The following is a 22,913-nucleotide window of genomic DNA, read 5'->3' as shown; positions in this document are numbered from 1 at the left end:
CGAACTACGAGAGTTTTGGCACGCGGCTTCTATTAGAGCTCGTCTATGAACAACAGGAGGGTTCAACCGACACAAATAGTCGGCGGTGGTGGGGGGGGGAGAGACTGTGGTTAATTCATTCAACAAAATTTTCAGTTTTTAAAATTACTAGCGGCGGGGGGGGGAGCCGCAGAAAAAAAAGACTGCGCAAAATTTTAAAAATGAGTTCTTCAAAATTTACAAGCCAATTTGGAATACGACTTTGTCATCGTGAACTTGCAGAAACCTGTAGCCGGAATAGTCAAGCCTTACACCTGTATTTTAAAACTAAAATTTAAATTCTAAGTTTTTGATAAGTTGGTCGAACTTACTTTAAATACATTTTTATATTTGGTAAGACTGAGTAACGCCATCACGTCAATTTTTTCAATTTCACGTTATTACCGCTTTGAAGTTTTCTGAGTCCAAAAAACAAAAAAAGGTTTTTACGAGCAACGGAACTAAAGACAAAAACTCGCCGGAAGTTCACACTAGATATCCGGTTTACGTGCCACCACAAGACTTACAATAAACTCACCAGAAATGCCACCGTAGGAACCGCAATAAACTCACCGGAAGTGCCACCGTAGGAACCGCAATAAACTTAACGGAAGTTTCACCGTAGGGCCCGCAATAAACTCACCGGAAGTGTCACCGCAAGACCTGCAATAAACTCACCGGAAGTGCCACCATAGGACCCGCAATAAACTTATTGGAAGTGAAACTTTACTGAACTGATCTATTTTTTTTAGGGGGGGGGAGTTTCTCAAAAAGTGGATCCTACGATTTTCTGAAAACTTGGTACACCTATTGCGCATGAGCAGTTCTAGAACTGTGGTCTAGTACCGTTTTCCTCTTCAGTGTAATGTAAATGTTACGTCATTCTTATGGTGCATTCATCATTGCTAGGCAGATTTCTATATTTGATAGGAAGATGGACGCGATAGAGAGAGAGAGAGAGAGAAAGAGAGAGAGAGAGCACTCTGGCGACGGCAAGTAGAACTGTCCATGGTGGCATCTTCTGACATTTCTATTGGACGGGAAGGTCTTGTTGAATATGCAGCAGCGGTGGTGCGCGCGCGATGGTACAATCTAACAAAAACAGAGGACGGACCTGCCGTCGCTATGGACACAGTCGACTTGTTAATTAGCCGGCCAAGCGGAAACGAGAGCTGTGCCTAGATCGAGCTGACACCTATCGGCCTCTCAATCTAATCGTCTAACCCATCTTCCTCGTATTCGCTAAATACTAACCCATAATCTGGCACCCAGATCTGGTGGTGACAAAGCGAAATATCCAATTTATACCATAAAAACCACTTTTTCTTACATACAGTGAAGAGACGTAAAATTCAAGCAAGGTAAAAGAAAGTAATAGAAACAGGAGTGCCAGTCCATTCAAGAGTTCATAATTGAACGTCCACTAAACAGTTCAGTGATCAAGAAGGCACTGGCCCTGGTCACCGTAACAAATAACATCAATCAATTTATTAATAAACATATGATCGGCGAGCATATGTTTCAACAACGCCTTCTTGATTGTGCGCGAGTGTTGTTGTGTAATATTCCCGTGATTGTGTGAGTGTGTGTATTTAAAATGTCAAATCAATCAAATAGAAAGTTTGTATTTATTTTTTCTTTTTAATTTAAAAGAAAAAAAAAAATTATTTGGTCAGCGTGTCTCGTGTTACAAAGATTTTTGGGTGAAAGTTGGCCTGCAGGCGAGATAACAGACTTGAAAAAGAGAAGTCCTTGTACACATACAGATGGACAACATTTGTCATGTTTGTACATGTCCACGACGTTATACATACACAGACAATTCAATTAGAAAGTCTGCGCACATATACATTGACAAATAGAGTGTCTCTCTCTCTCTATCTGTGTTAGTGAGAGAGAGAGAGAGCACTACGTGTCTTGCATCAAATTAAATTCATCAACTCCATGAAACATCGATCTGTCTGACGACAATCGACTACTCACGCTCTTAGAAAAGTTAAGCTCAAAGTGAGGCAATTAAAGATGAAAAAAAACCCACCGCGAACACTCACACGACTTGAAAACTCTTGCAACTTAGTACACTTCCGGTCAGCCTATTTCCTTCAAATTCGGAAACTTACTTCCGCCTTTATATTTCACAGCTGGTTAGACAATGTACAATATACGAGGTCTGTAAATTAAGTAATGAGACTGATTTTTTTTTAAAATTTTGTTATTCAAAAAGAATTACAATTCTATATTGTCACCCTCAAAATAACTTCCTTCTGAAGCCACACAGTGCTGGAGACGTTTCTTCCACTCCTCATAGCAGTGCTCGAACTCCGATACTGGAATAGCCGTTACAGCCGTTTGAATGTTTTCCGACTGTTCCAAAATGAGTTCCCCTTGAAGTGATTTTTCCAACTTTGGGAAGAAAAAAAAGTCACAAGGACTCAAGTCAGGTGAGTTTGAGTACGACCCACAGAAACAAAGGGCCAGAGCATGGAGTGGCACACTTTAACCTCTCCAAGGCCCAAAAAAGCAAGGATGGCGAAGTCGAAGATCAAACATGCATGCTGATTTGTTTTTTTCGATATCCACGGAATCGTCCACAAAGAGTTTCTACCTCCAAGGTTAAACGGTCAATCAACACTTTTACCCGAGAGGTTCTTGAAAAAACTTCGAAAAAGGGGGTCATTCGTGTGAGACCAAACATCAAGAACAATTTGGGTGTTGCATCCACGATAATGCTCCTTGTCACACAACAATTTCAATAAACCAGAGTTTTTGGCCAGTAAAAAAACATTCCTGTGGCTCCTCCAGCCTCCTTATTCGCCTGACTTGAGTCCTTGTGACTTTTTTTCTCTTCCCGAAGTTGAAAAATCACATCAAGGGAACTCATTTTGGGATGCAGTCGAAAACATTCAAACGGCTGTAACAGACCAGCTGAAGGCTATTCCAGTCTCGGAGTTCGAGCACTGCTACGAGGAGTGGAAGAAACGTCTCCAGCTCTAATTTGAAGGTGACAATATAGAATTGTAATTCTTTTTGAATACAAAAATTTAAAAAAATCAATCTCATTACTTAATTTACAGACCTCGTATAAATATATACAGGGTGACCAAAGTTATATGCTCCACCCACTTTTTTTTTTAACGGCGGGAAATTTCGAAAAAATAGAAAACACGTATTTAATCATTTTTAGTCTAGTTTATTTTCTGTGATTGACCCATTTCTTTAACCCCTTGTATCTCGAGATACAGCATCTAACTTTTGTTTTTCAAATGGAACGTTATATTTTTTGTTGCATATTTTTGTAGTATTTGTGCTCCTAAAAACAACAAAAAAAATTTTTTTGAAATCGGTCAAGTTTTTCAAAAGTTATGGGTATTTAAAATATGAAAAACAAATTTCAGTTTACTGTCAAAATTACGTTATTTTTTTTAAAGAATCTGTTCAAACTGGGCACAACCAAAGGATAGGCAAGCCAAAACTCTGGACTCCCACGCTTTGCTTGTAGCAGCACTTATGGTAGCGAAGTCAAGATCTAGGCAGGCTAGAGTAATTCGACGTTTCAGATCATCGACTGAAGCCACGGGATTAAGGATACTTTACACTTTATTTTTTTTAGGTATCCCCACAAAATATAGTCCATTTGGGTCAAGTCCGGAGATCGAGGTGGCCATTGGATGGGACAATGAGTCCTTACGCACTTTTAATGGAAATTTCTGCCCAGCTAACCTCGAACCACTCTCGCAGGGCAACCATCTTGGTGAAAATACATATCTATCCGACGTTGTAGATGAACACCTTCAAGCGGAACTGGCAAAATGTCTCTGAAAAAAAAGTTGGATACCTTTCACCAGTTAAGTTCTCTCTCTGTAGAAGTATGGGCCGATTAGTTGATTTCCTATAACTCCACCTAAACGTTTGTAGAAAAAGCAACCTGAACGTCGAACTTCTAGCCTGCCTAGATCTTGGACTTCGCCACGATAAGTGCTGCTACAAGCAAAGCGTGGGAGTCCAGAGTTTTGGCTTGCCTATCCGTTGATGGTGCCCAGTTTGAACAGATTCTTTAAAAAAAATAACGTAATTTTGACAGTAAACTGAAATTTGTTTTTCATATTTTAAATTACCATAACTTTTGAAAAACCTAACCGATTTCAGAAAAAAAAAAAATTTGTTGTTTTTAGGAGCTCAAATACTACAAAAATATGCAACAAAAAATATAACGTTCCATTTGAAAAACAAAAGTTGGATGCTGTATCTCGAGATACAAAGGTTTAAAAAAATGGGTCAATCATTGAAAATAAACTGGACTAGAAATGATTAAATACGTGTTTTTTATTTTTTCGAAATTTCCCGCCGTTAAAAAAAAAAGTGGGTGGAGCATATAACTTTGGTCACCCTGTATAAAAAAAAAATACATTTTAAAAGAAAACTTCCGTTTTATTCAAAATCAGAACTGAATTCCTAAATTTCAAGAATGTTGGGCAGAACGGAAGTAAGTCACTTTCCCGGATAAATCGGATTTCTGTATTTCCTGGAAAATATTTCGAGTTCAAACCTTAAATTGCTGTAGAAATACGAATTGTTTCCTAATAGACATCGGTACGCATGCTCCACTAATGATACCTACACGTCTGTAATTAGTTTAAAATAGAAATCTGTTTACGTGAAATCTTCTCTGAGAGAAAAAGTGCATTTAAAGCATCTTTAATTTCAAAAAAACAAAATTATAAGTTCAAAAATATTATACAGTGTAAATTGAAACAGGTTAAACCGGAAACAACTAAGTATATTAAAAAGAGATTTCTGATCGGCAAAATATATATTTATATATATAAAAAAAGTAAAAGTGGTTTCTAACAGGTGAATACACCGCGCTCAGCGTCTAATTTGTTACTTTAAATGTTACCAGCTGATCGTTTTCGAAAAGAAAGCTGCGCAGTGAGTGCGAATTTAGTAAAAAAAAAGGCCAAACTGCAGAAATACAGGAGCCGAAATTATATTATACACAATGTACGTGCAAATAAATACGATGGTTATTCCAATAAATAAATAATAACAAAAATATATTTAGTGAAGGTGATGTACGCTTCTTAAATGCAGGGAATTTTAAACTTTAGTGTAAGTGATAGTTGGCAACCTTGCGCAGAGAGTTAGTCAGCTGGTTTTTTTCGATTAATATTTACGTAAACATAACCTTCAAGGTTTTAGTTTTGATGGCGCTTAAAGTTAGTACCTTTTTTAATGAAGAACGTTCTGTGATCCGATTGGTTAATTTCGGAGGGGGGGGGGGGTGTTTACGTTAAAATATAAATCGAACAATCGTATTGATTTAATAAAGCAAATATGAATATATTGGTTTCGTGACCGTAAATTGTTAAACTTAGGATGGATGATTTGCGATGAATCGTTCAAATAAAACAACTCGTCTCTTTACATACAGTACTAGTCTCTTTACTACAGTCAGTATGTAGTCAATATGTCCCCCTGAAGAGGACAATGTATTTGTCGAAACGTTGGCAAAGAGACGAGTTGTTTTATTTGACCGATTCCTCGCAAATCTTCCATCCTAAGTTTTAATAAAGCATTTTTGCTGTTACATCTATTTAATTATCTGTATAATTATTGAATGTTTTTTTTTCTTTGTATATCGATAGTTCCAGAGACCCTTATCGACAGCGATTTCAAGTCTGATTTGAACCGCTCACTTGACAATTTTAAATGATACTGCAAGTATCATTGTTGCGAGTTCCTAACCTGTTCAAACCTGTTCGAGTGCTCCAACACGCATCAGCGTAATAATGATACTGGTTTATGGAGCCACTCACGCATTTTCTATTGGTCTCCCGGGTGGTTCTATGGAGAAAAAACATTTTTAAACATAGTTCTCTAGATTCAAGGCTGTACCAGTTTCTGCCAAAATGTTACTTTTTCCTGGGGAGGAAAAAAACCAAGGCCTGTGAGAGCTTTACCCAGGGAGTCGCTCTCCAGCATCAAGAGAGTGTGATTAAAAGGACAGGTCTGGAGGGGCGAGCTTTAGTGTGAGGGGAGCCACAATAGATCCAAAGGGGTCGCAGTGGCGTAGGCCTTGAGACCGTCATAGTTAATCTAATAAACTGCCAAAATGGCAGATAGTTTAGGAAATGCGAGGCTTTATGTGGCTTAGAAAAGTAAGCTAATTTAGGATAAACCATACAGTTAGGGTATGTGAAGAGTTTAAAACTGGTGAAAAGATGATTTGGCCGAGCCAATACTACTGGGGCAGCTCAATGACCTGTAAATGAATAGTTAACATCTCTTAAGACATAACTTGAAGAATATCTGACAGCACAGATTCTACTCTTTATCTTAATAGATACTCGTCAGTAGTACGTACAATGGAACTTGAAAACTATTTAATGGGCTTCAGATTTTTTTCTTTTTGCCCCAAAATACATTAATTTGGGGGTAATAAACCCATTTAAGGAGATCCTAGGCCCTATCTCAAGTAGTTCTTTCTCCTAAATAGTGTAGAGCAACAACATCAACCACTAGTCGTATCTACAGCCGATAGGCGAGTGAGCTAATGGTCGTAAAGAACCGAGAAGCTGACGTCAATTTCCATTCCTTTTTAAACATGTTCGCCCAATTCACTTTGGGTGAGGGGGGAAAATTTGATCCATATGGATTTTGGGTTGAACCTCTCGCGAATCGGACATGGTAGTGAGAAATGACCAGAAAAGAGTTGTTGTTCAGGGAAAAGTCCAGTAATTAGCATCTTAGATGTCCGTATCCTGCTCACCACAAATGTGAACCTCCAACAGACAACCAGGAATGGTTAGGAGTTCAGTTGGAAGGGAACTGAAGTTCAAATAAAAGAAAGCTTAAGCTAATCCCAAACTTGTTCCAGCCAAGCCAAGGCTTACATCCCCCAAAAGATGCGTTAGGGTTATGGTTTCGGGACAAGCTGGAGAATTGAATTGCTGAAGGCCGACCTTCCAGATGTCTTCCCAAATTAGACTATCACCTTTTACGAGTTTTTTTTTTTTTTTTTTTAACAAAAGACTGATTTATACATCTATTTTGAAACCCATCTATGGGCTTATGGAATAGAGTTGTGGGGTTCAAACAAACGCTCAAATCTCCAAAGGATTCAATCTCTACAATCTAAAATACTTCCAACTATTGTACACGCTCCTTTTTATGTCTCCAACCTGACTATACACACTGACCTTAACATTCCTTTCGTCACACAAGTTGCTAAAACAAGATACAGAAAACTCCACTTCAACCTGCAATCTCATATAAATCCTCTAGCTAAAAATCTTTCTTGTAGAACTCTTCCTGACAACCCGACAAGACGCCTTAAGAGACAGTGGCCTCGTGATCTCCTCTCAAGTGAAGAGAGCGACTAATAGCCTAATATTTGGGAGTGTTACCACTGGGGGTAACTTCTCCACTCGTTTACTTCTGTTATTCAATGTTACTCGGTTATCACTGTTATTTATAGCGCCAACGCGCTGATTGGAGCAAAAATAAACGCCCAGGAAAAAAAAAGGGATCCAGAAACAAAACATTCTGGGATAGACACTCCCAGAGCTTCGCCTCTTCCTGGAAACCTCCATCGTGAAACTTCAAAAACAGGACGACACTATAACTGCATTAGCTGAGCAAAGCTGTTTGCGTTTACCGCATTAAATTTTCATTTCCTCTTAACTGTCTTGTCATTTAGATTTTCGATTTCATGTTCCCACATGAATACCTCTCCCTCTTCCATGCTGTGCGCGAGATGCCAACTCAGAAGTCAAAATACGATCAAACATCAGCCAACCAGAAGTGACTTTAGTTTTCTGCGTTTTTTTTTTCGAAATTCCCTAAATGATTTTATGTTTTTAAACTTTGTACCATGACGTGTTTACAGAATATTTGGCAGAGAAAGTTGGAAAAAAAAAAAAAAAAAAAAAATTGCGCTGAACTAGGCAATAATCGATAAGACGATTCGATAAAAACACAACGCTATAGATCAACAAAGAAACGCATTGTTTGCGGCGAAAGTGTTTCTAATTCGATTTATATTATACGAGTAGTAGTTTAATCACTACCACCAATAATAATTTGAGGAAAGTGTATTGGACCGACTGGTATAATCTTTGCGTCCGTCCATCATGGCCACCACAATCCATCTGTTTATATCTAATACACGTATCGATATGCACAATATACTAGCTAATTAATTTTTATCAAACCAAAAAAATAAACTTTCAAAATTTAAAACAAAAAATTATAAACAAAATAACAAATAATCAAAAGAGAAAGCAATAAAATAAGGGTTGGCTAGTAATTTTTAGTTACAATAACAGTAATACGATTGGTGGTGCGTTGGCCAGATTATCAGCCAATCATCTATGCGCCTCCATGAACTTTAAAATTTCTTTTAATAATGTGAAGCTAGCGCTGACTAGATCCAGTGATAGTTGTATATCAAGATGGCAGCGCAGTCTGAAGTTCGTATGTGAAAGTTCAAAAAACATACAGCCTAACCTGTATATATCTTGTTGGCTAACTCTGTTATTTTCAAGAAGGCAAAGGGAAAAAAAAGCAAGTACAAAATTGTGTAGCTCTAAAAATAGTAACAGAATAGTAATTTTAAGTTTACAACTATGGCTAGCTTTTGTAACTAAATTATATTACGATAGTATATCTAGGCAATCAGCTGGACAATCATTCATAGATCGCAAAACTGTTTATATTGGGTATTTCTCTTTTATTTAGTGCTTACAATTTGTATTGTACGAGGGTACATTCAATAAACAGATAGAAAACATATTTGGAGAAAGTGAGGGGCGCTCAATACAGGGAATTTAAATTTTTATAAGTATCGGTTGGCAACATTATGAAAAAAGAGTCAGTCAGCTGGTTAGCGATTAATATTTACGTAAAACATTTTTGATGACGCACCAAATGCAGACAAAAAAAGTGCCTCACTTCACTTGTGCTGCCCCCAACAGACAAGAAAAAAAAAAACTAAAACGATGCCAATTGTATTATTTGGCCAAAATTAAGTATGGAATAATATATTTTTTCTGCAACCATGTAGGAATGTTCTCATTACTCAATTAAAATCAGCTGTGTAATGCCCAACTTTACCTCACTAGTGGGGAAAAATTCCTATTAGTGTCACTTTCCTCACTAGTGAGTGGAAAAACTTGATATAAGAAGTTTTGTTATTAACATAAATATTTACTGTAAAACTTTAATAAGCTTATTTAACGAAACTAAATAATTAAAAAACGAATATTAAAAATATAAAATAAAAATTGAAAGGAATATAGAAATAAAAATAATACTTTAATAAATAATTAGATATTTTTAATTATAACAGTTAAAAAGGTTATAGTGTTACCTTATAGAAATTTAAAATGGATTCTAGTGATTCCTGTTTAGAAAACACTCCTCCATCAATAAAAGAAACAGCAGAAAATGTAATAAGTAATGTAAATACGTAAGTAATGTAAATAATTGTAATATAACGATAAATGTTTATAATAAATAAATTACTTTTTGTAGACTGTAAAAATGAAATTTTTAATTTTTTTAGTTAATAAATCTAATGGTTGCAGAAAAAATATAATATTTAACTCGAGTGTAAAGTATTTTCCTCACACTCGGCAATTTGCAGTTGCTCGTGCGTGCAAACCCTGCCTCGCGTGAGGAAAAGTACTACTTTCCACACTTGTTAAATAAATAACTATTAAACTAGTGTTGCCATATGCCAACATCGAGCTGGAAAGGGTTAATTCAAAAGATAAAACTAATTTTGTTTAACCTTATTCAATGTATTTAAGTCTGAATATCATGGTAATAATTTTAAGTTTGGTCAAAATTAATTAATTAATTTATTTTGTAAGTCGTGCGTTCAGTTAAGTGTTTTATTATTATTTTTCTTCATTATTTAATTTTTTTGTCATTAGATATTATTTATTTATGCATAATTTATTTTTGTAACTGAGGAATAATTTTATTTGTTTAGTGAACACTAACCAGATTGTTAATGGAATTTAACTCACAAACAGAACCCCCTGTAATATGTAAATACATAAAATACAGTATTTTTTTTATCTATCTATCTAGTTTAGATGACGTGTCCGCTCGAAGTGTACAAACCGTCTAAAATATTCTTTCGTGAGAACAAAGAATACGGCAATTAATTGCGGGCAAGTTTCTACGCGTGGATGGAAAAGTTTAAAAGTGACCGCTCCGGGGAGCAGTACCTCAGCTTTGCGATCACGTATTGTGATTCACTTAGCCCAAGAAGATCGACGACTTTACAGTTAATACAAATTGATTAAGCACAAAGTTAAAAAAAGTTGATGAATGATGATACTTCGCTCTTTACGAGCTGTATGACGTTTAAAGGAAGTTTGTACAAGGCCACCAACAGTGTAGCCAGTTTTGCGTATTCAGCGGAAATGACCAGATAAGCAAAATTAAAAGATAAACAAAAATAATGGTGAATGAAAAAATAATAATTTTGCGGGCAAAAAAATTGTCTTCAATGGAAACTAACACATAGAGTAGGGGAAGGGAGGCGAAGGAGGAGAAATGAACAAATATAATACCAAATATGGAGTTGTCAAGTTGGACGCGGCGGCGGCGGCGGTGGAGAGGAAGTTTGCTGTTTGTCAATGTGACGACACACTCAGCTCAATGTGCAAGTTCCGTTCAATGGAGAAACAGAACACTTGGCTTAAATCAGCGCAAAATATAAGACACTGCCATCGTTTGTTTAAAAAACAAATTTTATTAACTATCTAGTAAGCATTGCATAACGGTTTTGGCTTTTTTTTACTTCCTCCAAGTGTGCGTGTAGATTTTTTTAATGTTTGGAATTTTTACTAGGAATATATCCGGTCTTTAAGGAAAATATTAAGATTGCGACCGGAAGTTAGCTTTATTACAGCAACTTGAATGATGCTTCAGACATTCCCTAGCAGAGCTAAGAACATGACGTATTATTCTCTCGTCCACTTTTCATTTAACACGAAAACAGGCGACACAGGCGTCTCTACAAGCAGTGACGCCAGCGTCTGTTAGAGTCTCCAACTACATCTAGATTAAATAAAACATGGAATTTTTACTTTTAAAAAAATTAGTGTTTTCAAAATATTCTTCAGATAGCTGTGATAAAATGCTATACAGTAGGAAAGGAATCATCAAATCTGGTAGTTTTCCACCAGCTCTGCAAATCCAAAGTTTGAACTTACCATTTTGAGTGTTTCTTCAGGTTTAAGCAGATAGAACATGGACTGCAGGTGATGCTGAATGTCGGAGCCGGAAGTAGAAGACGAGGTGCTGATAGGAGGGTCGGTGGGTGAGGGTTGCAGACGGTCATGGTGGGCCGGTAACACTACCGCTGCGCCTTTACCTGCGAAGTAACACTCGCTTAAACTGCAACACACAGATAGACAGACAAATTAAACTATATGATTGAATAAGCTGAGGAATCTAACTAATATACACACTACTAATGACGTCACTAATCGTAATTATATTTAGTAATTACTTCCACGCATTGCTGGTGCAGTCGCGGTCTTGTCTAACTTTCCGGATCTTCTTTTCACCTGAAATATCCTATTTGGGGGGGAGGGGTCCCCTGCGTCCATTCAGGAAGTGGCCTTTACCAGGATCCGAATTTCTTATAGTTTTTTTGGAGATTTCTATGAGAAAATGGCTACATCGATTTCCTTTGAACCTTTGCACTTTGCCGCTACATTTGACAGTATCATGATGCGCTTTGTAACACACTGTGTATCATGAAGTAAATTTTCAAGCAACAACATTCATGGAACATGTAGAAAATGAATTCTTCCTTCATTACGGTTACTATTGAGTGAGCAAAGCACAAGACCAATTTGGAGTACCCCCCAATTGGAAACAGATATTTTGAGATGATCGCTTGTTTATTGGAAGGGGGTTAAAAATTCCTGTATGAAGAGAATTCACGTTCTCTGCGGCCTGTGGTTTTGAACCAGTTGTACGATACCTGAATCTGAACCAGCCACATTCTTTGACGTGGTCCAGACAGATTCCAGAATTTTTTCACAACCCCCGACCGATGACCAAAAGTGAGGGTGACCCCATTTTCATATACACACTTTTAAAGAGTATAAAAAATTATGAAAGGAACCGGAAACCGCTATTCGATATCTTCAAAATTAAAGGTGCTAGGCCATTTCAAAATCTGGTATTTATTAATCATATTTCAATTTTTTTAACTTGTTATCAAAGAGAAAGAAGAGCACGCGATAGGTCATTTTTATGTATTTTTTCATCCCCTTTCTACTAAAAATATTGCCAAGGCCGTAAAGCTAGTATTTTTCTTAATATCGGGAAATAAGTCGTATCCGAGTGATTTTTCTAAGAAAAATCAAATGTTAAGAACTTTAGATGATACTCTTTAAAAATGTGTATATGAAAATGGGGGTCAACTGCGAACCCTCACTTTTGGTCGCGCGTCAGCCGCGAATGCGAGCAGGAATCTAAAATCAAGTCACATATTCTGAAACTAGAGGTGACGGGCAACAAATATTTCCTCTACCACTTTTTGCTCAGATTAACCGTTTAAGCATGAATTGCATTTGAGCCGTCTTAAAAAGAACACCCTGTATAATTTTTTTTCCTAAGTAAATCAACAGAGCGGAAACTGTACAATCCTCGTCTTCCTTATCTCAACCAATCATCAGCAAGTTCCCACTGATAACAAGTTTCAACGTTAATAAACGCCTTTCGTTCAAATCGATCGTCCCTTTTATCGATACTATCAACTGATGCTACGCCTACAAGGTGAGATTGTCCACTTATCTGGACAGAAAACAGATGAACACTTGCTGATTGTAGTCACATTTGTAGTCAGTAAAACTATAGCACGAGATGGTTACAGTAAATGTAGTCAAAATACTTTACAACTACGTAATGTAGCTTCCTGATGATGGTTGAATACTCGAAACAGTTCGAGGGTACAATAAACATGCGTGCTATGATGGTATCAAATCCTAGATAGTAACCAGCTGATCTTTCGCAGGAACTGACCTTGAAATTTAAAAAAAGGGAAGTCATGTGAGGGTGATATGGCGCAGTGCAGCAGAAACTACTACGTCATAGGCGCTCCAGTTAACAAAATACTAATGGAGAGAAAAAAAAAAATCCCTATGAACGGGCTAAATACTCGTATATTTCCAAATATGACAATTACTGGCCGCACTGTGGCCAAGCAAAGTGGTGGGGTGTAGGAGACCACAGGGAAGGGGTTGACAGAGCGGGGAAAGTGATGGAATATAGCCAAACATGGAGGTAATTTATACGTGTGTCCACGTACTGACGCTCCACCACTCTAGCGGTGGTTATATCAAACAAGATATAGATATACTGATATGAGGTATGGAATACGGTGACCTTTGTCTCCATTGGCAACTATCCAACACGCACGTACGCGCCACACACAATAACCTTCTCACTAGTAAACAAAATAAAACTCTGGTGTGAACACACTCACATGACTTTCTCCACTAACGCAGCCTTGCGAACAAATTCCGAACTAACACGAACTAGTTGATTCTTAACAATACAATAAACTTTGTAAAAAAAAAAACATTACCCTAAACCTTACCTAAGAATGGCTCTAAAGCGAATATTTACAAGAAAAAGAATCGATTAAAAGTTAAAAATCAATTTGTTTATTCAAATTAGTGGTTAAGAAGCGGGCATTAGAAAAAGTGAGAGATCACCAGTTCGAATCCCGCTTAGAGTTACTTTTTATTTATTAAAAAAACAAAAAAGAAAAATAATTAGCTTCCGCCTCCCGTTCACGTCACCTAATAGGTAAACATTGAAAAATTAGGCGGTTACTTAACAAAGTCTTAGAAGTTCCGCTAAGAAATATCATTCTCAAAATATTGCTCATCACATTATTCTGATTACTATAACCTTCCATAATAAAAAATTATAACCTGTAAAATATCTATTGAATAGAACAGCTGATACAGAAGAAAGTGGGGGGGGCGAAATATGACGTAATTTCCGTTCTCTTAAAAACTTTTTATTGGTCCGACCATGGCAATAACTAGGACGAAAGTGAATTTCTAAAATAAGACAAAAAAGGGCGGAATAAAATTTTATCTGAGGCGCCCCCACAGTGGTATTATCTTGAATATATGGTGATAGCTGATTGTGCTCAAATCTAATTACCCAAGGGTATTAATTAGGCTGAGATATTGCGTGCCATCCCTAGAGCAGGATAAATATGGGCGTGACACAGAAGAACAGTTCCCAAGAGAGAAGAACCTGATACAACAGAAAGGAAAATACTGTGTCTCATAAGTTTAAAATAATGCAAATTTTATAATCATAATAATTAAAGGTATAAATGTTTCGATAAACAATAAATAATTTATTAATCGATTATATCCTTGTCAGGCTACAAATATTTTAGCAACAAAAATAGTTTAAAAAAAAATAAGAAATTCAAAAGAAAAATTAAATAAATAAAAAAGGAGAGATTTGCGTGTTGGAAGTTCGAGTGAAAAGATGGACAGATCGTTGGAGTGGGGGGCTCGATCGAGTTGAACATGTTCTGACAGGCTGTCATTACTGTAATTCTCGTGTTTAACCTCCGCGTACACAGATCGCCTGGCTCGCTGTTACCAAGCTAAGTATTTTTCCATCCTGGTTCATTCTCAGCAAATAACATGGCTAGGTAATTGTTTTTTCTTAAAAAAAGGTGAACAAGAAAACATCTAAGTACATTATTAGGGAGTATGATGATTAAAGATAATTTTACAATCCTCAGACAAAGTACCTGGAGGTAGAAGAGGTCAACTCTAAGAGACTCACGCGACATGATTCGGAATCCATAATGGATATGGTGCGAATCTCCAGTGATGCATGCATCACTTCCGTTCGGGGCAAAAGTTTGCGGTTGGCTCTAGCTGCTTGCAGGCTACAGTAAGAGCAATATTAACTCTGATTATTCTTATCTTTTTGCTGACATCGAAACAGTAACCATCCCACGGTGTACCAGCAAGGGTTGGAATGATTCAAGGATTTTGGTCCAGAGAGAGTTTGATTGAAGCGATCAGGAATTACTCTGTGCATGTGACGAATGGGAAGTCCTTCATTCCATCAAGAAACTATCCACAGATTTTATGGACAAGTTACTGGAAATTATACAAACAATGTCTCTCTCAAAGTATTTCTGCCTGTGCTCCTCCATGGCTCTGAAAGCTGGACGGTGCTGGATAGGCATGCCAGTAAATTGTCGGCTGCTGAAATGCGATTCCTGAGGTGAATCCTGGGTAAAACTAGGAGAGATTGCATCAGTAATGCACGGATAAGAGAAGATTTAAAAGTACAGACAGCCAGCGTGGCCAATTTTGGAGGCCCGACAGTTGGCATGGTTTGGCCATGTTTTGGAGAATGGAGGATGGACGGAAGGCCAAGCAAATGATGGATGCCAGACCTATTGGAAGAGAGCAAGAGGCAGACCTCGTACATAGTACATAGTAGGAATACATTGAGAGTCTCAGCCGAGCTAGAGGAGAATCTCTTGCGGGGATGAGAAGGATGGCACGGGATAGAGCTCAATGGAAGGGTTGGATTTGGAATGCTTCTCCACGCCTCAGGGACAAAGGAGACCGGGAAAGAAGAAGCCTCTCCCAAAAACAACATCATCACCATTTTATCAACTTGGAAGCTGCGTCTTTTACGAAGCCAAAACTGATGATGGTTAGGTCCACCGCAGTTCTGGATCATATCTTTCAATATCCATCGCAGCGCGCATCTTTATTCTATCCTATGACCGGTATCTAGACTTCTTCCACCATCAGAGGTAGATTAAAATCGGTTAGGTTAGGTGTACAGAATTTGATTTCACTTATGTTTCCGTCTCGCACTACTCAGGAGTTTTTTTTTGTTTTCCACGTTTTTCTCATTAACCAATTCAAGTTGAACTCTTTAAGCAGCCATTTACGGTCACAGGTCAACCACATCCAAGCCGCACGGCGCCAAAACGGAAGTGAACCTGGGTAATATTTTAATAATCATTGTAATTATAAGTAGAAAGTTGATTGTGGCCACCGCACGACCCCACCCACTGTGTTCATTAAGAGATTGCCTTAATGTGGTATTTCGTAATCTAGTTTAATTGCTGACTGTTTAGAAGACGCCGGCGGCGACTCAGTCACCCGGACACAACGCCAAAGGGAAACTAAAATACAGAGGAAGTTGCAACTTCACAGTTCGATAGTAACTAAGCTTTTAATATCACTCAACCGGAAATACCATTTAAAGCGTAGATTTTTAATACTCGTTTGACGTTTTGGTACCTGCATGCAACAGGATTTGGCAGGCTTGGAATCTGAATAGAATGAAACAGAACGTAATAAAGATGAGAGATCCGAAACGTCCAAAAAAAAGACCGCAGAAAAAATTACCCAAAAAGTAGATCTTAAATTTGAGACTTAAAATAGTAGAAAAAAAGTTTTTGAATAAAAATTCCAAGTCTTAAGAAATCTGTGACGGTACCAGTGCTCTTCTTAGATAGAATTTTTCATTTACTCACCAAAATGGGGGTTAAAAAAAAAAGCCTCTAATCAATGTCCCTCAAAAGGAAGGGCACTCACTAATAATTCGATCTATCGAGGAAACATATTGACGAGCTCCATTCGAGACTATCGGCTGCACTAAATTCGATTCCATAGCGTGTGATATTAAAGTGACAATGGTATGTTGGTAATTTATATTGGCAGTGTTGCCAACAAACTGCCAATAAAATAACATTTGGCAAGACTGACACAGGCCAGGCACGGCCTGTTTGATCAGAAGCAGAAGGTAACAAGATTAATGTTAAGAGGTTATAAAGATGGACAGGCAGGTTTACGCTCTCTATCTATTTCTAAGAGAGAGATAGAAGAAAACTATTAGTATTAATAGATTGGTTGCCGAGTGTTCACCACCATATATATCCTGAACTGACGATACCGCAACGCTGCGACGGTGCTGCCTCTGTTGGCCACATGCCACACTCTTTCAACTCTAAACTCTATTCAGTTTTGCTTTCAATACCATGTAAAGCCCTTGTACTAAGAATGGTGCTGCGTAATGGGGAGGAAATTGGGCCATAGTACCTCAAAAATGGATTGAAATGGCAATCCGCTCAAAAACTTGCTCATTAAACTCCTAATGGACCAGGTGTTCAGGAGTGTCAATTCGGGAGGGGAACTAATTGTAGAATTTTGAGATTTTTTTTGTAATGATTTAAGGCGCGTCAACATCTAAGGTTATTGGCGCCCGGAGCTTTTTCCAGTGCACTGACGGCCTCCGGACAGTGTTCTCTCGTTACAGACAACACTGTCCATCACAGGACAGTGAGCTGTAAGAAGCTCCTAGGAAGAGAAAAAAATCTAAGGGTCAGCAGCTGGATTCGAACCCGCGGGACCTCCGCGTGGGAGTCCAGTACGCTAACCGCATAGCTAATCCCTTCCCTTTTGTGATATTTAAAAAAAAATTAAATTAATTTGTTGAAGAGCTAAAATAAAAGATGATTAACTGACGGACGCATCGTTTATAAAAGACTCATCGTGGTACGTGACCAAGATCAACAAGATTTAACTGGCCAAACAGGACCAGATATGATAATGTTACAGGAGATTGTTTGATGAACAAAAGGAATGTGCGCGGGCGTCAAGTGACGTCAGGACTGTCTACTAAAATACTGAATTTTTTAATTTTTTTAAAAAATGATTTCCCCCAATTAGTTTTGGGAGGCCCGTTCTCCCGGAGGGCCAGAAGGACACAGAGTGGGATAGCGTGGGGAGTTAGCAGTACTGTCTACCGTCTCTGGGTAATTCCCAGTGGCAGATCTAGGAGGAGGGCCAGCAGGGTTCCCGAGGGACTAGTACTCAACTCGGTCAAATACTATCGCCAATACTCTTCGATAAAGATTTAGTAATACTGAAGTGAAGCGTTGGTACTGATAAAAATTGATTGACGTGATAAGTGATGAAGTATTAATTGATTAAAATAATGATGGTGACGACATTGATGTAGGATACTCGGTGAACAAGAAAAAAGAAGAAAATCAAACAAACAAAGCAAGTTGAAACCTGCAAAACTTGTGAGTCTTAGAAAAACTGTTTATTTATTTAGCCAACCTACAGCTCCTCCTCCCGTCCTAAGCCACCAACAGTGGACACGGGTGGTGACGGGTTGGGGGGGGGGGGGGGGTTCTGTCAGAATGGTTACAAATGGCGCAAACACAGTCCGTATATTCTGGGTTTTAAATAGTCGCGTGTATTATAAATTATACACACTTGGAATTGGCGGCAAGGACAACTTTAAGGAGAGACACACAGCTGTTGCGTATTTAGGGGCAGAGCAGCGCTCTCTAGGTGAATTCGTACATTACTTTAGGGGGATATTTAGGTATTTTATCTCGTAAGGTATCTCTCGCGACCAATAACGTCCTAAATACTGACTTCAAAGTACTTGGGCGAGAATCTGGGGGGGGGGGAAGTGGAGTCACACACACTCACATTATCATGGTGGCTTTGATTTTCTGAGATTTTCTATTTGAGTTTGCACAGGGAAATATCCTTGTTTTTAAGGCGCCCTGACCCCTAAAATTCCCCTTTTTCAAATTCCCCTGAATGATGGAATATCATAACGAATAAAATAAAAAGATAATTGGTGGCGTTAAACAAGCTGTTAGCCACAAAAAACCAACAGGAAGTCCCACTTTACGAAAAAGAATTTCCCAGTATTTTAAGATTTTCTCGCCAACGATTGCTTTTCTTTTTTTGGCATTGGCTTCCGCCATACAGCCAGCATCGTCTAGGTGCTTATCACTAGAATATCACTCACCTCCATTCTTACTTATAAATACATTCGCTTCACACATTCATCCCTCTACTATATACATATACTACAACTAATGGATGGATCAGTACTCTATATTCCTGCCATCCTTATAGCTTAACCGAAATTAAAATCACCGTAATCCTTTTCTAATCATTTTCTTGCATTCATTCTAATCGGCTATAACTTTTAAATACGTACACTCATATTTCTCAGCTAGCTCTGCTACAAGATTTAAGCACATAGATGTTGGTGGGAGAATATTATGTCTTCGTAGCGAAATGGTGCATCTAAATATCTGTTCGTCAAACATTCGTTTCCTTTCTACTACATATTGTATTTCAACTTTGTACCGTGATTACAAAAACATAGCGACAAACACGCGAAGTAAGTTCTTCAGAAGAAAGAATTAAGACCTTTCCATAAAAATATACTTTGAAGAAAGCCAAAATAAAATGTGTCTAACTGTCGGCAATAAGACGTCAAACAAAAAGTTTCCGTAAGAATTCAATTTAAAGTTAATGCACAGAGTTTTTTCTTCATTGCAAGATGTTTTCACCGAGATATCTTGTCTCGTAACTTCTTTTGTCATATTTTTTATGATTTAAACTTACAAACAAACATCATTTCCATTTTTATGAGTTGACTGTGGACAAAGGAAGTGTCACATTTTCAACTTGTATTAATGCTTCATAAATATTAACTGTCAGGGTGAGAATCTCAAAAGACGTCACTACTTTAAATCAGCCAAAATTGATGGACACTCACACGACTTTCTCTTACCGGTAGATGACGTCATTAAATTTCTTGAAAGCTACCATTTGTACTAAAAAAAAAAAAAAAAAAAAAGCTTTAATATACAGGGTGATCCATTTAAAACGCACCAATCGCTAATAACTTTTTAGGAAAGCGAAATTTCGAAAAAACTCACGAAGTAAACTATGTTTTTTTTTGGTCTAGTTTTCAAATTTTCTATCCCCGATGCTGTACCTTCATTTTTGGCGGAGTTACGGCCAAAAATCCGATTGGGGTTTCATAAGGACCATTGGTTTTAACTATGATTATGAAAAACTACATAAAAAAAATTGTTAAAAATGACGTTGAACCTTCGCTCTTGACCACTAGACCAACACCCGCCCATCCCTGGCAAGATATTCTTACCGTAATCATAGGTCAAGAAGTCTTGCCATACAGGGGTGCATTAAAATGATGTGATGATTGCTTTTATTTGATGATAAAACAAATTTATCCTGATTCACCCACAACCATTACATCACACTACATTCTTTAAAATCTTCTATTATTATTTTTTTCATTTTGCGTCACCAATAACATTTTTTGCAGTCAGAGGACCTCCCAAAACGTGGAAAATTAATATTGAAAACCGTTCACGAATAGATAAACTTGTAACTTTGATCTTAAATATCTCAGCTAATATTGGGGATATTGAAACGGGGTTAACATCATTTTTCACAGTTTTCTATGTAGTTTTTCATAATCACTGTCAAAACCAGTGGTCCTTATGAAACCCCAATCAGGTTTTTGCCCCGTACCTCCGCCAAAAATGAAGATACAACATCAGGGGGAAGAAAACATGAAAAAAAAACATATAGTTTACTTCGTAGGTTATTTCCGCTTTCCTAAAAAGTTATTAGCGATTGGTGCGTTTTAAATGGATCACCCTGTATAAATTAAAACAAGTTTGTTTTTTTTAAAGGTCCCATTTCCGGAAATAGCAAACTGGTACTTTCGGTAGGTCTATTTTCTTGAAATTTTGGTAGAACTTGGGAGTTATTCGTGGTGTCATGGCAGATAAGAACCCTCCCCCCAAGTTACGGCAAAGCTTACTTTGGAAGCCCAAATTACTCGGAAGTTATAGCTTTCCATCTAAAACACAACTTTAAGCCCAAAATATTTCACCATTAATGAACCCTCAAAAAAACAAGGACACATCCAACTATTTTAGATTATATTAAATAAATAAAATTTATAAAAAGGAGAAAAAAATATTTAAAAAAAACATGTCATTGAACTAAATTAAACAGAACGCCTTGAAATTAGTATTCATACGCGTACAACGTTAAAACTGTCCGGTAGGACAGCTGTATAAGGGTTGATCGTCAAAAACTGCACGAAAAAGCGTAACGTTGAAAAACACCCAACTTTGACAATTTTTTTTCTCCTCTTCTATAAAAGATAAAATTCCCAATTTTTTTTTAAAATATAGAGCAAATCCTCTGTAAATTTTTGCAACAACATAGATTATATAGATTTCGAGAAAATACCTTAGCTGAAAATGGGCATTTTTAGAAAATTGTTGTTGTTGCTACCCTTTTTTTTTGTTGTAAACAACGTAGCGTCTAAACGCGTGAACCGATTTTCATTAATTGAGCTGTGTGTGTCTGTGTGAATGATGGTTGGGAAAAATGAAAATTTAATAAAATTCTAAAATTGCGTGAGAAAACTTACGGGAAAACGGCCAATTTGTCTAGTGACAACCTTCTAGCAATCCGACGAAAAGTTGATTCTGACTTCTTATGAACATTATTCACATTTCGATTGTTCTCATCGGTAACCGGACGTCTTTTTAACGACAACGGCCGTCGACGAAGATCGCCGAACATCGCTAGTCCTGTGTTAGTGCGATTTTTTTCGCAACAAAGAGAACAAAACCAAAAAAACGCGCAGTTTAGTGAACGAACGAACGAACAGTGTGCAGTGAGATTGGACACTGAACTGGTCTTCTTCCGCTCCCTCTAGTATAGTGCTCGCCGCTACATAGTGTACACACTATAAGAGATAATAATAGATCCAAACCGCTCTCAAGATTACGGCCATGGACTCGCTTGTGCGTCTCTTTCTCTCTCTAGTCCACATCTAGATTGCAGCGTATACAGACTGACAAACATCAAACAAATCTCTCTGTTCCTATCAATATCCGCCCCTTTACATCTCCATTTCTGGTTTTTTCAAAATTAGAAATAACAGTGCTGACTTTAATGTATCATCTACAATTATTTTTAGCAAATGTTTTGCGATCGAGGCAAAATTTACGAAAGAGAGTAAAATACGGAAATAACGTTTTAAGATCATATGATTACGGCAAGAATGGTATGTGAGGAGAATCACCGAAGGATTTTAGGTTAGGTTTGATGACTATCTAGGGACCCTAGTCTAACTTCCTGAGCAGATTCCCACAACCTGGGAATGGAATACTTTCGATTTTTTTTCTGGGTTTTATCATAAATTACGTCTATGAATTTCATTCAACATCGTATCTTCATATAAACACCTTCGTCCCGAATACCATTCTAGAATTTATTTCAGGGCAGTTCTGGAAGAAAGGGCGATTTGGTTTACAGTGCCATTTCTCTGACACTCGTGTAACTGCTCATACAGCAAGAACATTGCATCACCGGAAGTGTAGATTTCCTGAATAATTTATTCAGTTTCCTGCCAATAAAAAAATAAAAACGCCCCAACGATTTCCCAACATTAATCGCAAAATGCGTCCCAATTATAGAGGAAAATCGGGTATCCCACAGTTTAACATTTGATTTTTCCCCCACCGGAAATAAACATTTCGAGAGACACTAACTATGGAGAGGGGGAAAAGCTTGACAGGTCCCTCAGATAGTGCTGGTTCACGAGACCACAAAAATCAGCGAACCGATTTCCTTTAATTTTTCTTCTTTTTCTTTCCAAGTTAACGGAAGTTAAGTGTCCGTTAATTGTGTGCTATGTGAATAAACCACATTCACTGCCACAAGAATTTTACGTGGAAGATGATACAGTAGAACGCATCCTCTTAAATATTGAATCATACAAAAACTAAAGATAAAAAGGTTCTCTGACCGAGCACAAAATGTAACCGACTAACTCATGGCGCAAGCAACACCACGATAACAGTAATCAGCATTACGTACTTCTGTCTGTAATACATTAAGGCGATTTAATTATTTTTACTTTTTTTGAAACCAATGACGTCAACATTTTTACGCATTTTGATTGAAATAAAA

At 37.5% G+C, this 22,913-nt stretch overlaps 1 protein-coding gene across 4 annotated transcripts in view; it reads right to left on the bottom strand.

The window, feature by feature from the left end:
• ssh (Protein phosphatase Slingshot) overlaps positions 1-22,913 on the bottom strand; it is a 176,889-nt gene that overhangs the window by 33,039 nt on the left and 120,937 nt on the right. For 3 of the 4 annotated variants that reach the window (XM_074116372.1, XM_074116373.1, XM_074116370.1), the window contains one exon: positions 11,250-11,433. In XM_074116372.1, coding sequence (XP_073972473.1) covers positions 11,250-11,433 — 184 coding nt within the window. Of the gene's footprint in view, positions 1-11,249; positions 11,434-21,363; positions 21,830-22,913 lie in introns of those variants that run through there. The other variant, XM_074116371.1, reaches the window with a different exon arrangement.

This window comes from Rhodnius prolixus, unplaced genomic scaffold, assembly GCF_049639745.1.
Source record: "Rhodnius prolixus isolate KJV_2025 unplaced genomic scaffold, Rpr scaffold_13, whole genome shotgun sequence".
Taxonomy (NCBI): Eukaryota; Metazoa; Arthropoda; class Insecta; order Hemiptera; family Reduviidae; genus Rhodnius; species Rhodnius prolixus.
The sequence above is the reverse complement of the archived record's forward strand: the minus strand, read 5'-3'. Positions and strand labels throughout refer to the sequence as shown.